The sequence below is a fragment of the Prionailurus bengalensis genome, chromosome B2 (genome assembly GCF_016509475.1).
Source record: "Prionailurus bengalensis isolate Pbe53 chromosome B2, Fcat_Pben_1.1_paternal_pri, whole genome shotgun sequence".
Classification (NCBI taxonomy): domain Eukaryota; kingdom Metazoa; phylum Chordata; class Mammalia; order Carnivora; family Felidae; genus Prionailurus; species Prionailurus bengalensis.
This window is the reverse complement of record NC_057349.1, coordinates 128,225,809-128,241,711: the sequence shown is the minus strand read 5'-3', so window position 1 is coordinate 128,241,711 and position 15,903 is coordinate 128,225,809. Positions and strand designations below refer to the sequence as shown.

At 34.5% G+C, this 15,903-nt stretch overlaps 1 protein-coding gene across 1 annotated transcript in view; it reads right to left on the bottom strand.

Moving 5' to 3' along the window:
- The window catches only part of VTA1 (vesicle trafficking 1), a 69,771-nt gene that overhangs the window by 19,292 nt on the left and 34,576 nt on the right, over positions 1 to 15,903 (bottom strand). The window contains 1 exon segment of the mRNA XM_043592478.1: positions 8,068 to 8,176. Within this exon segment, the coding sequence (XP_043448413.1) occupies positions 8,068 to 8,176 (109 nt within the window).

Here is a 15,903-nt window from a genome sequence, read left to right as displayed (position 1 = left end):
CTACTTTAAACTTTATGTGGAAACTCAAAGGATACAGAACAGCTAAGAACATGTGGGTAAAGAAGATACCAGAACAGGTGGATGATTTCTGCCAGCTGACCTCAAGATTTACTGTAAAAAGATGGAAGGCAGTGTGCTATTAGTATAGACAAAAAAATGCACCAATGTAACTGAACAGAGTCCAGAAATAGAATCACACAATTAACTGAATTTCTGACAATGTGTAACAACTGGTGATGAAATAATAGGATACCCTTATGGGGGAAAGAATCCTGAATCCCTACCTCACACCACGTGCACAAAAAAAATTTAAGGTCTCTCACAAGCCTAAAAGTAAAAATGCAAACTACAAATCTTCAAGATTAAATATATATAAAAGAATTTTTGAGATAGAAAAAAAGACTTGGCAGGACACAAGAAATAGCCATAAATTTTTTTAAATTATAAATTATACTTATCAGGATTAAAGATTCTTGTACTTAAAAGATAATTAAAAGAACAAGGTAAGCAACAGACTGGGAGTCAATATTGGTAAAAACATGTATGTGACAAAGAACTTATGTTCATAATTTATAAAAAAAAATCAATACTAGAATGACAGATAATCCATTAAAAACCGGCAAGTATACTAATGTTCATAGCATTATTCACAACAACCAAAATGTGGAAACAATCACAATGTACACCACTAGATGAATAAATACAATGTGTATATGCATACAATGGGATATTATTCAGCCTTTGGAATGAAATTCTAAAACATCCTATAACATGGATGAACCTTGGGGTGCCTGGATGGCTCAGTCAGTTAAGCGTCCAACTTCAGCTCAGGTCATGATCTCACGGTTCATGAGTTCAAGCCCCATGTCGGGCTGTGTGTTGACAAGTGTGGAGCCTGGAGCCTGCTTTGGATTCTGTGTCTCCCTCTCTCTCTGTCCCCCCTGCCCCCTACTCACACTCTGTCTCTCTCTCTCTCTCTCAAAATATTAAACATTAAAAAAAAAAAAATGGATGAACCTGGAATACATTACACTAAATGAAAGAAACCAGTTACAAAAGGTCAGAGACTATATGATTCCACGTGTATGAGGTACCTAGAGTAGTCAAATCCACAGATACAGAAGACAGAATGGTGGTGACCTGGGGCTGGGAATCCACAGTGGAAAGGGGACTTACAATTTAATGGGTACAGAGTTTCAATTTAAGAAGATGAAAAATGTTTTGGAGATACATGCTGATGATAAACTGAACAAGATGAATGTATTTAATGCCACTGAACCACACAATTAAATAACTAAAATGGTAAATTTTATGTTATGTATATCTTACCACAACAAAAAAGAACAGGCAAAAGATTTAAACAGATGCTTCACCAATAAAGATATAGAAAAAGCTGATAAATACATTTAACAGAGTTCAATAACATTTAGTCATTGGGAAAATGCAAGTTAAATCACAGTGAAGAGTCACTTTACATGGGTCAGAATGGCTAAATTTAAAAATGCTAACAATACCAAGTGTTAGCAATGACATAGAATGACAGAAACTCTAATACATGGCTGTTGAAAGTGTAAATGGTACAATGACTTTAAAAATAGTTTGGGAATTCCTTAAAAATTAAACGTATATAACCTAGCAATTCTGCTCCAGCTATTGACCCAGAGCAATGGAACACATGCCATGTGTTCACATATAATGTGAAGTATGTCAAAAACCACATGTATTTGCATTTAAATGTCACGTATTCAAGTGTCAAGAAGCTTAATTCTTCATAACCTCAAACTAGAAACAGCTAAAATATTCATTAGCAGATGAACTGATAAGTAAATTATTGGTATCTACAAAGTGAACTACTACTCAGCCGTAAAAAAGAATGGATTACTCATACACAAGACATAGATGAATCTCACAGATGTGATGCTGAGAGAAAGAAGCTGGGTGCAAAAGAATATTGTATGACTCCATTTACACAATGCTCCAGGTCAGGTAAAACTAAATTTTGATTAAACAAACAACTAAATCAGTTGCTTCTCAAGGTAGGAATGGACTGGGAAAGAGTATGAGGAATTTTGAGAGGTAATGGAAATATTATTTATTTAGAGGGATGTGTGTCAAAAGTCACCGAGTCACTGAATTACTCTAAGTAAACAGGTAAACTTTAATTTCTATCTTTGCTTTTTTACAGTGGTACAGATTACTAATTCTGACTCTATCATTTGTTTTTCAGACATGAGTAAATGGATGACTAAACTGAAGCTAATGAAAGCTAGAATACTTAGTGTTGAAGAATGAAAATAATGTGTGTGTGTGTGTGTGTGTGTGTGTGTGTGTGTGTGTGTGTCTCCCTTGCTCTGTGTTCTGAGAAGGCCTAGAAGCAATGATATATCAGCAGCAATGCAGACACCTAGTGCCTATCATGCCCAGGTTCCCAGGTCTTGGCTTCCATTCTCCAGTAAAAAGGACCAAGGGCTCTTTAAAGAAAAAGTTGATTCTAGTGCTGGGTCAAAAAAAGAACTAGATGCACTTGTAGCATTCTGATGTGTCAGAAAGCGAGGAAGTGTATACCACCAAGAACGATAGAAACACACAAAAAGGACACAGGAGCCAGACTGAAAAACTCCCACTGTCTGAATCTGGGACAATTTTGACCACCATAAAAAGAGATGATAGTAATGGATTATAATCACTGAATATAAATTCATGAGCCCATACTGACATAAATAATTAAATGAGTAAATACACAGATGAAGGAGATAGGAACACTCTTACAGTATAATGCCAACTTATTAATATAGAAGGAATAATGGTGTTAGAAAATCATCAGTAGATGCTAACGATGGTGGGGTAATATTCCATTAAAAATAGGGTATTTACATAGCCTCAAAGTATCTTCCACAAACAACTTATTAATAACAAAGGGAAAATTATTTTAAAGTATAATAGCCCAGAGGATACCACATTATTTGAGTGATCAGTTAATATCACCATTATTTCACCAATATGTCACAATATTATACACTTCCAATGTGAGGTAAGGAACACAATCTCATTCTAGAGTATTTCTGCTAAAAATGCATAATAGTAATCTAATTATGAGGGGCAGTCTATAAGTAACTAGCCTGTGCTCTTCAAAAACATCAGGCCAAGAAACACCTATAAAGGCTGAAGAACCATTCCAGGTGAAAGGGACTAAGGAGACATGAAAAGTAGATGTAATGGGTTGATCCTAGACTGGATCTTGGACACAAAACGCCACCAAGGAGATTACTGAATCAACTGATCAAACTTAATATTTGAAATATTTAGAAGTAAAAGAGTGTATCTCCAATTTATTTTCAAATTCTTCAAAAAATGTGTATTTGTAAAATTATATCCTTTTGTAGAGCCATAAGCCATTTCTGAGAAGATACTGTTAAAGTTATGACATTAACACTAGATTAGGACACTTTAAGATTACATTTTAGATTCATAATGTATTGACTTATTTTATATTTCTCATATTCTTCAACTACAGGTCTTAATAGGAAATATTTATCGAGGCTAAAAAATGCTGAGGTTAACTGTATCTTATGGTTTGTTGAAAGAGAGTAATTTTAAATCACTAGAAATATGAAATATGTAATTACCTTCATTAGTTTTTATTGCTGGAGTATAGGTTAATAATGACCAGTCAGAAGTAATACCATTTTGCAGATACTGAATTCAAATGGACATGAAAACCCAGAGTTTGAATGTTAACAGAATTCCCTTCAGTTGAGCCTTTTCCCTAGAATGCTATTTTTGTACTAAGCATGTGGCTTCTTTATGGGCTTAATTCCATACAGTACTATTTTCAGGAGTAAGTATATTTCTCTTTTTTCTTACTCTAAGTTAACTAAGGTGTGGTATCTACTTTTTTAAAAATCGTTTTTACTAGAAATTAAATTCCAGAGAATTAGACTTTTGTTAAATGTAATACTTTTTACGTCAGGAGTTAATTTAAGAACACTAGAGAATATAATGGTATATCGAGAAAATCATAGTTTAAAGAAGACTTTTCTCTTACACATTCAGATTTAAGGACATCCTCTGGTAGAGCCATAAACCACTTCTGAGCATATACTGTTAGAGGTTATGACAATGACACTGATTATGCCACCAGGTTACATTTTAAGTTGTTTTGAAAAAGCACAGAGTGAAAAAAACTCTTCATATTTTAAAGGATTTATTACTGGTATTCTGTAACTCACCATTTTCTACTATCTAGAAGCTCCACAAAAACAGAATAAAAGTAACGAATACAAATTACAAGCTCCACTTAAGCCAACTTTTGGAAAACACAACAAAAATTATATAGATCTAATATTCTAATAAGGTAGTATTATAGAACCTAAAAGAAACCATTTCAGAACAAAAGTGATCATGATAATAATCAAAATGTAATACTTTCAAGGGCAAAAGTTAAAAATGTTAATATTAGAGAAGTCATTGATACTGAAAGAATGTCGAAAAAATAACACTGATTATTAGGCATTTTGATGTACCTAAAATGACACATTTGAAATAGTACTGAAAAAATAAAATGTTTAAAACAAAAAAGATATTTTCATGGTATATTTAAGAATATATGTATACCATATACAAGAAGTAAAGTGTCTCCAACCAAATGTTTGAACGTAATGAGAACTAGAACATGAGTAAATTTACTACAAATAATGTGTAAAAGGCACCTTAAATGTAATCAGATAATAGAAGTGGTTCAGCTTTGGTTTCCAATTTAATGTAATTACTGAATGTGAAGAAAGTTTCCATCTCTGGCCTTAGGTCCTAAGCTATCCATTCTCCATGGGTGATCCAACATTTTACTTTGGTTTCATCTCTTGCTTTCAGGCTGACAACTCCAAAGTTATACCTTTAGCCCAGAACCTTCTCCTGCAATCTTTGGAAGAAGATCTGCCACTTGCGACTTCTCCAGGTAGTAATCACATGACTATCTCAGTGTCTTCTCTTAATTTTCCCCACCAAACCTGCTCATGTTGTATTAGTCATTTCTTTGAAAGGCTGGAAACTTAGGGATCATCTTCCATTTCTTCTGTCACTGAAGTATTCTATGTTCTATTGATTACACTTCCTTCTGTTTATCCTCATGGCCAATATCTCACCCAGGCTTTTGTTATTTATAATTTAGGTCATTAATAGCCCTTGAATTCATCTCACAATATGCAGAATTATCCTTCAACTCACTCCCCAAAATGCTCCTCCCCGCAAACAATACTTACAGTCCAGCCAGTTCTCAACTGGCCTCCCTGCTGCTTTGGAAGATGCTTTTTTTCATCCTTTGTTTTTTGTTTACCTGACTTAATTCAACTTCTCTTTGGAGACTCAATAAGCACAATCTCTTACTATCATGTATTTATTATAACTCCTTATTAAACCTATTGCTCCCCATGAGGACGTAGGCTGTTAAGTAAAGGAGCTAAGCTTCTAAGGAGCTTGTAAGCTCCTAAGTAAAGGACCATGTCTCTTATTTATCTCTGGTACTCCCTGGTATCTATCCCTCGTACTATCCCTGGTACTCAGCATTAGCTGATAAATGACTTTTAAAAAATGACATTAAAACAAATTTAAATGACATTTAAAAAATTTTTCTTCAAAAATGAATGAAAAAAATTACATTTAAAAAATCTAAGTACAAAGGTATATCCTGGGAAGTGGGAGTTCATTCCAAATTTAGGGCTCTACATCATGTCTAAAGCACAGAAGTGTTCCTCATAATGTTGGTACTATGCTCTCAAGAGAATGTTAAATTAACAGTTATGTTGACTGGCTGACGTAGAAATTTTCTTGTAACACTCAGTGGGGAAGACAAATATGTATTAAGTCTTGTTATCTAATGTCAAACTGGTTGAAGGAAAAAATGCATCTGCTTAAATGTATAACGAGAGTACAGACTTCAGAATTAGAAAGATTTGGGTTCCAATACTGAGTTTCATTAACTAGTTATTAGCGCTTGAACAGGGATGTACACCTACCTTCAGAAACTCTGAGAACTAAATTATATATGTAAAATATTTAGCACAGTGCCTAATACCTAGCAAGTGCCCCATAAATGATAAAAATTAACATAAATTATGAAGATACTTTATTAAATGCTATATATTTTATGAAGACTTTACAAACATATATAAACAAAATAGCTCTGCAGAAATTCAGATGAAGGAGAAAATATCACAGACAGGATTCAGGTAAGTAAAGAAAGATGAGTATTTTAGGAGGGAGATATGGTAAAGTAGGTTGATGCCACATTGTGGTTACTCTTGCTTTGTAGCCTGAGGATGCTGGCTATTTTCCCATGGACGCTTGTTAACAGTAGGCCTGACATAGAACATTCTGGACTACAGTCGATATGAAAGTAGGAAAGGAAGAATGTAAAAAACACAGGACTCCGAGTAAGTGGGCCAAGGCTCAAGTTCTAGTTCTCCTCTGTGAGGTTCTAAGTCCTTAGGCAGGCCCAAACCCCTCAACTTCCTCCTTCGTAAAATAGTAGTAACAATTCCTAAGGGATTTCTGAGGGCTTCAGAAATGTGAAAATAATCTGTAAGCTTTAAGGCACTATATGAATGCAAGGTATTTATTACATAAAATAATTACAAGAAGAATTCTATGTGTAAAAGACTATTTAAAACATTAGATAAGGGGAGCGCCTGGGTGGCTCAGTCGGTTGAGTGTCCGACTTTGGCTCAGGTCATGATCTCACAGTTTGTGGGTTCGAGCCCCACGTCTGGCTCTGTGCTGACAGGTCAGAGCCTGGGGTCTGCTTCAGATTCTGTGTCTCCCTCTCTCTCTGCCCCTCCCCTGCTTGTGCTCTATCTCTCTCTCAAAAATAAATAAACATTAAAAAACACTAAAAACAAAACAAAACAAAACATTATATTAAGGGCATATCATGAAGAGCGCTTCAGGGATAGCAAGAAATTAACCTGAAATGAAAGCATGAAATGCATGAAAGCTTGCATCTCTAAGATGTGGACTACAAAATCATTTACACAGAGTATTCATATACAAAACCACAGTGTACCTTTCTCACCAAGTGGCATTATAACACTCTAAACAGTCTCCTGAATACTAAATAAATAGAACACAAAGGTTTTCTTTGTCTCCCCCCAACCCCTTTGGTCTTTAAAAGGCAGGTTTAGTGATATATAATTTATATACAGTAAAATTCTTACTTTTTGGGTATACAGTTTTGACGAACTTATATACTGTACAACCACTACATCCCATCATCTCCAAAGCTTTCCCATGTTCCTTTGTAGTAAATCCACTCCCTCACTCTAGGTACTCACTTATCTGATTTCTGTCCCTAGAGCACTGCCTTCTCTGGGATGTTATATCAATACAATCATATAGTATTTAGCCTTTTGTGTTTGGCTTCTTTCACTTAGCATAATACTTTTGAAATCAGGTGATATGGGCTCTGCTTCAGATTTTCTGTCTTCCTCTCTGCTCCTCCCCCACTCTTTCTCTCAAAAATAAATAAAAACCTTAAAAAAAAAGAGGATATATATTCCTATGTACTTGTAAATTCATAAAAAATCATATGGAAAGGTACACAAAAAACTGAAAATAATGTTTATTTGGGTTTTAGTAGAATCTGGGCAAATGAGGGATGTGGTGGAAATGAGAAACTCATTTCATATATTTTATATCCTCTATAACTTTTGAACCATGTGAATGTACTATCTTCCCCTCTGCCAAAAAAATCTACCTCAAATAGATATGTAAAAAATAACAGTGTCTTTGTGGTTTGGAAATATTTTATAAATTATAAATGGATTACCTGTTCTATGTTGGAATAAAATCTGATTATAGGTAGGAGAGACGCAGGCCATTTTGTTGACACAGACATTAGAGCAGTTTGGCCCTAATCTCTCACTGTCCCTAGATTTATGATTTCACACTTAACTTTCACAGATTTTAGAACACGACAAACAAAAGTGTACAGTTTCTTCCAAAAACTTTGAGTAATAATATTTGGAACAATTATGATTCTGCTAAATCATTTTGCTTAGATAAATAAATACATACCATTATCTTCTTCAATTCCAACAGGCCCTGCTTGAGGAGTCTCTCCATTCTTTAAACAGTTATGGATATATGTTGCCTTCCACCTTGCATACTTTCTGTGTTTCACATTCTAGAAGGAATATTTTAGTATTAGACTGCAGTAAATAAGTCAAATGAAAATATACATTTGTGATAACCTATATGGTATTTCTAAGATAAAACCCATTTTTCCATGTTGTATCTCTGCAAGAATATGGCAAAGAATCCCCTTTCCCCACTGGATCCTACCAGCTGTCTGGTGCTTGACAGACCATAAAAAGCTATCTTCCTCAAAACACATGCCTAGTTCCCTTTTATGATTTTCTAATTTTAGAAAAGGTCTGCAATGAAAATATGGGAGTGTCCTTCCAGCAAAACTTGTAACTCTAATGGACAGGGGAGAACTAAGCTAAATGGAATTCTAAAATTAAATGTAAAAGATAGTAACAACAGATTCAACTATTTCACCAAAGAAGAAAAAATTGATCTGTACAAATCTATGAAAACACATTATGAAAACAAAAAGAAAAATAAGATGATGCAGTTGTTAAAACAGACACTAGACAGACAGCTAGGCAAATCTGACCTTTTAACTTTTTGACCACCTCCGAATCTCAGTTACCTCAATTCCAAAAAGGGGAAAAGTAATATACCTCATGGGGTTGTTATGAGAACTGAAAATATCAATAAAGAACCTACGAGTTGCCTCTTCTTCTTTCCTGCCTTCAAATTGATGCTTACACACTATAAAATTAAGACAAAAATGTGAAAGCTTTTAGAATTTTGGATGGGTTAGTAATTTTTAGTTTATATTCCAACTGACCTTTATGATAATCATGACTGGAGCTTGTTAGAAATGCAGAATCTTTAAGCACCTGCCAGACCTACTGAATTAGAATCCGCACCATGACAAGATCTCCAGGCGACTTGTATGCGGTTTCATGTTGGAAACAATTATAATTTGCCTTTTGCAAAGATCCACTGAGTCGCCAATAAATAGAAATACTGCACACAGCACAGATACTTAGTTTTTTATGCAAAATGATCTAGATACTACTACAGATAAGTATATAGATACCTAAAAAAAAGTTAACTCCCAGATTACTGAATTCGTACCATATTTAATTTCCCTTTTCTTATCAAACAATCCTCATATATTCTACTAAAAAGTCTTTTGTACAGGGTTTCCATTTTCTTCCAGGTATGATTATAATTTATTCTACTTCACAAAGAAGCTCTTCAAAAGAAGCATCCGCATTTAAAGTTTTCATTTCTTCACAGTTACTCTAGAGAAAAAAGTCTCTATTTCTCTTCTGTTTGGTTCTCATTTTCATCACACAAAAGGTCAGAGTCCAGATAGGACTGGCTCACCTACAGTGTTTTCTCATGCTAGTCTCCCTATCTAAGATGGTTTCCTCTTCTGACAAAAGTCTCCTTAGGCTCAGTTCAAATGTTTACTTCCTTATCAGGCTCCCTGAATACCAGCAAGTCAACACATAATTTATCATTTATTCAAGTCAGGCACTATGCTAAGTGCTGGGGATAACGATGAACAAAGTAGGTGTGAACTTTGGAATCCAAAGTGAAAGCTGGGCAATAACTTCCATTACTACACGTGGCACTTGTACTACCCAAAGTCTGTAATCTTTCCTTCGCCTTTCTTAGGATTCTGCAATCCCATTATTATAAATATGAGGAAATGGCAATACAAAAGTAAATGGTTTACCCAAGATCACACTATTTTGCAGTGAAGCCAACTACTCGATTCAGGGCTGCCTTAATAAGCTATAATTAGCACAGTGCACTTTGCAATTTAGGAATATATGAAATAAGGGAACACTAGCTTTAAAAGGTCAGCTACTTAATGCATGTTATATAGGTTGTACTTTGGTATATATAAAGAGGACCCCTTTGAAAGAAAATGAATAAATTGCTTAAGAAAGTTTAATTTGCCTTCTTCAGCTTTAAGAATAGGACAGATTATTCTTGGCATGAAATAATTTAATGCTAAAGACTGAGTTGGGTTAAGTTGTATTGTGTTAACCTCAGGAGGTTCCTTCATTCCTAATATCATAGTACAAATAGTGTAAATATTTAAACCACATTGGGTTCCTTCATTAGTATGTGAAGTTTAAAAATGTTACGCTAACCTAAGATGGCTTCATTTTAGTATATACATTAAAAAAACATTTCCCCAGAGCAGATAAATCCATACAACAGTTTGTTTTTTATTCTGCACTGTTTTCAAAACACCCCTGCAACCTGGAGCTTATAATATGTAATACAGAACATTTTGGCAATTGTTACAACGAATTTGCTTTTTAATTTTATTTTCTTTAAAATATAGGATGCTAGATATAAAACAATGTTTTAAGAGGAAATTTTCAAGATGTCAATATTTTTGACATCTTTTAACTCTTTTTGGCTAATTAGACATCCTTTCTGGGAAACAGGAATTACAAAAAGAACTTTTACTTTTGTCCTTGGCCTTTAAGTTCCTGTTTTGTTACAGGATTGATGAGAATCACTGACAACTGCAAATTTGGGCCCCTAGAGTCAACAGTGGTAAGTAGAATTTCCATTTAATTTTTAAATCATTTGCGCTTGTTATACTGAAGAATGGTTAGCAAATACCAAGCACAGGCTACAGCAGGGGTTCTCAAACCTGGTGCATGTAAGAATCCCATGAAGATACAGTAACAAAACTTCTTAGCCTCAACTATGGGAAATCTTATGAAAACATTCTCTATTAGCATACCAAAAAGCCACTTTGAAAAAGAATGCTCCAATTCTTCCTCTTGGATTTTGGTCTTGAGCCCACCCAGTCAAGTTCTTGCTTTTGTCTAGGTTACAGATTACTTCTCTCTTGCAAAATCCAGAGTTTAGACGTCATCTTACTTGACTCTATCAGAGTGAAAAGTTGAGCACTTCCTCCTCTTTGCAACCTCCTTTCACTTGGTTTCCGGGTTATCAAGGTCATCTGGTTTTCTTTGCCTGGCAGGGTGCTCCTGATTCTAGCTCCAGGGTGGGGAAGGCCAGAGGCTTCAGTTCTTGCTTGGACTTCTCATCTTCTCTTCTGACACTTTACCTGAAGGATCTCATCTACTCTTATGGCCTTAAGTACCACGTTAGGTGGCCAACTCCCAAATTCGTATCTTCTGCTCAGTTCTGTCTTGTGAAAGTCAGGACTTATATTCACCTCACATTTCACTTGTATGGCAGATAGTTGAAAACATTCAAAGTTCAACACCAACTTCTGATCTTTTCCTACTAAATTTGTTCCTCCATATGCCAGTAAATGGCAACTCCATTCCTGCAGTTGTTCAAGCCCAAACCACTGGAGTCATTTTTAGTCCTCTATTTCTCTTACAATCTACCAACAAATCTTTTAGAGTCTGTTAGCTCTCTGTTCAAAATATATCCAGAGTCCAGCCACTTCTCAGCATCTACTACTGCAAATACTGGTCTGAGCCAGTACTACTTCTGGTTTTGATTATTTAGTAATGAACTAATGGGTCTCCCTACTTCCACACTTGACCATTAGAGTGAAAGAAATACTTTAAAAATAGCACTTAAATCCTATCAATTCTCACTGAACTCCTCCTCCCCCAGTCTCACTTCTATTAATCTCTCTCACTCCAGATTCAGCCAGTCTTCACTGCTACTACCTGAACTTGAACAGACCTCCTTTACTATTTCAAAAGGTTTGTACTTTCTCTTGTCTCTTTCTGAACATCTCTGTATTTCATTCCCTTTATCTTTCAAGGCATTGTTAAATGTTGCTAAATGTGAGGCCATCGCCAACCACCCGTTTTAAATAGACCTTCCTATCTCTACCTTGAGTTTCTCCATGGCACTTGCCATCTGACATACTATGTATTTTATTTATTCATTTTTTCATTGTCTGTCTCCACCAGAGAAATATGATTCCCACGAGGACAGGGATTTTATTCACTGCTGCATTACTTGTGCCTAGAACCATGTTTGATATATAGTAGAGCTTAATAAATATTTGATGAATGATAGGATACTAGATTCTGAAATACATGTTTTTTTAAAATCAAATACCCCAAATGATTCTGAAGGTGGCTGTCTTGGAACTATACTACAAAAAACACTAAACTGGAATGAAACATTTTTCACTAAGGAATAAATGTGAATATTACATTCGAGTATGCAGTTTGACTTGGGCTTGCAAAGAAGGGTCAGTGGTTAGGGTAGAGGGTGTCTGTGAAACTCGCAGAATTATATGCAAAAATGTGATGCACAAATGCATGGGAGAGAATCCATAGCTTTCATAACATTTCAAAGCACTTAATGCTACAAAGGAGAGGAATAATCTCTAACTCTGTGGCAATACCACAGATAATATATTTATACTTAGCCCCTCGATGCTCCCAAATATAGTATAGAAACAAGGGCTCTATTAAATTCCCAGGAACACTGGACAAAATACAATGAGAAATGCTTGAAAAACACACATTCAACAAATTTATTACCACAATGACTCAAACACTGAAGTATTTATAATCACAAATTACATGTACAAATATTACATGTATTATTAAGATATATTTAACATTTTTATACTTTTATATTTTTCTTTTTTTTAATGTGTATTTATTTTTGAAGCAGAGAGAGACAGAGCACAAGTGGGGGAGGGGTAGAGAGAGAGGGAGACACAGATCCGAAGCAGGCTCCAGGCTCTGAGCTGTCAGCACAGAGCCCCATGAGGGGCTTGCACTCACAAGCCGTGAGACCATGACCTGAGCCGAAATTTTGGAGGCTCAACTGACTGAGCCACCCAGGCGCCCCTACTTTTATATTTTTCAAAACAAGTAGAATTTTATAAAACTGTACCAAAAAATCATACCCATAATACATAAACATTTAAATTTACATGTACTTACATAAATAAATATACAAAACTATAATACATAAATACTTAAATTTAACTATCCTAGTTTTATAATATTTGGAATGTACATTCAAATTTAGCCAAAAGATTTTCAAAGAAGGTATGATTATTAACTGTTTAATACTTAATCCACTGGGGTAAGAAAGAACCAAAATTATCTTAAAATACATATATATATATAGTGAGAGAGAGAGACACACACACACACAGCTTTGTGAAATAATTTTTTATACAACTTCATGAAGCTTAGAAGAAAGTTTTACAAGACACTCTCTCATATACCTTTCTTTTAGATGCCCCAATTGTTTACATTTTATCAATCCATTAATATACACATATTTATGCATATATCAATATGCAAATTGCTTATTTATATATATGCATTTTTTTCTGTACCATTTAGGAGTAAGTCAGAAGTCACTGTGCCCCTTACCCTTCCATTGTGCATTTTCTAAGATCAAGGACAATCTTATACACAATGGTTATTAAAATCAGGACATTTAACACTTATATAAGAATATTCTCTGATCCACAGTTCCAACAAATTCTGTCAATTTTATTAATGCCCCCAGTAGTTATTCCTCTTCTGGGTTTATATCATTTAAGAAGCTTGCATTATTTAGTTGTCATGTGTTTTTAGTCTTTAATCTGGAACCGCCAGCCTTTGTTAGTGTTTGCTTCTCAACCTCAACATTAAAAAACAAAACAAAACAAAACAAAACAAAACAAAACAGCCTAAGTTGTAAAGCATGTATTTATTAGGATTTGTCTGATATCTCCTTATGATTAGGTTCAGGTTATGCATTTTTAGCAGGATTAGCACTGAAGTGATGTTTGTCTTTTTCACTTCATCTTATTAGAAGGCATATGGTATTGGTTGGTTCCAATACTGGTTGTGTTAGATTTGAGAACTTGGTTAAAGTGATGTCACACAGGTTTCTCCATTGAGACTATTTTCTGCTTTAAAATTAGTACGCAGTTGAGAGGAGACATTTAGAAACTAACAGAATTACCTCACTCTTCATCAAACTTCCCACCCATTCGTTTTAAACCCGATTATTTCTACCTTTATCATTTTTCTACATTTATTAGAATTCTAGTGTAAAAGGCCTTCTCTGTTTTTCCATCATTCATTCATCCATTCATTCATTCATTCATTCATGTATTTCATTGTATGTTTCAGTACAGACCCATTGATTCTTATTTTATTCATTGAGTTATCACTAATATCATTCTCACTTTGATTCTCAAATTGTCCCCAGCATGGACAGTGGAAACCCTTTCCAGTTGGTTTCTGGATCCTTTTGACATGTTCCCAAGATCATATAAACATTTTATTTTCTAGCCCAAGACAAAGGACCAGCTTCATCTAGTGTCTTCCCTGACCCAGTCCTAGATTCAGCCTTTCTGTAAGAGTCCTGGTTCCTTTTATAGATGAACAGTATTTAGAATCCCAAATCAGACACTGGGGTACTCTCATTGCTATTGGTGCATCATTGCTTCTAGGTCCCTTATAAGAACTATATTTTATGTGCATGCATACACACATCTATGTATGTATGATATGTGTATATACACAAATACATATATTATACATACATTTATAGTATATATACTACCTATACTACTACACAATTACTATACTACATGTATCCATTTTGCTCTATTTATCTAATATATTTAATAAGCACAAATAATATGGACATCTCCAATTCCAACCCAACAGCATAACACAATCTGGTCTTCTCCCATCCTATTGTAACTTCTTTCCCCAGAAGTGAGAAAACTGGCTCTCTCAATGTATTTCTACTCCTATGCTCCATCCTAGATTACAGAATAAGCAATTTTGGAATTGCCAACCTAATACCATTAAGAAAAACCAAACCTATAAATAATAGTTCAATATTTAACCTTTTTTTGCAGCAATAGTGATACACCTTGAGATGCATAAATCTTGTGTATGAGTTTTGACAAATAGATATACCTATATAAAACATACTCCTATCAAAATAGAATACTTCTAGTTCCCCAGAAGTTTCCTTTATATCTCTTTCCAGATCAATTTGCCCTTGCACACACATACACAGACACAAACCCTAACTTTTTCACTAGAATAAATTTGTATATTGTACTACTTTATATGAAAGGAATCACAGTTTGCATTCTTTTGAGTCTTCTTTTGCTCAGCATAATCTTTTTAAGATCCATCCGTGTTGCAGGGTATATCGGCAGTACCTTTTTACATCTCAGTAACAGCTGAGATCAATTCATAGGTTGGTAGGCATCTGGGATCTTTCCAGCTTTGGGCTATTATGAATAAAGTTCCTATGAGCTCTCTTGAACAAGTCTTTTTCTGGACATAAGTTTTCATTTCTCTTGGATAAATACCAAGGAGGAATTGCTGGGTAAAAGGGTAGGTGTATATTTAACTTCATAAAAATATGCCAAATCTTTTCCCAAAGTGGTTATAACATTTATCATTTTCACCAAGCAATGTATGAAAGCTCTTATATTTTCTACATTCTTACCAATATTTGGCCAGTCTTTATTAATTTTACTGTTTTTAAACTACTCATTCTAATGATAACTGGGGGTGTTAATATCTGAAACTGTGATTATGAATTTTTCTATATTTTTATTTCTATTAATGTTTGTTTTATGCAGATTACAACTTAGTATGTACACATCTATAACTATAATACCTTGTTGATGAACTGAACCCTTTATTGTTATAAAATGTCCCATTTTACCTCTACTAACACATCTTCTTAAAGTTTGCTTTGTCTAATATTAATATTTCACCAGGAATTTTGTTTATTTAGTATTGGCATTCAGTATTTTTTCTGTCCTTTCATTTTCAAAATATGTTTCTGTACTTAAAAAGTGTCTCTTGTAAACAG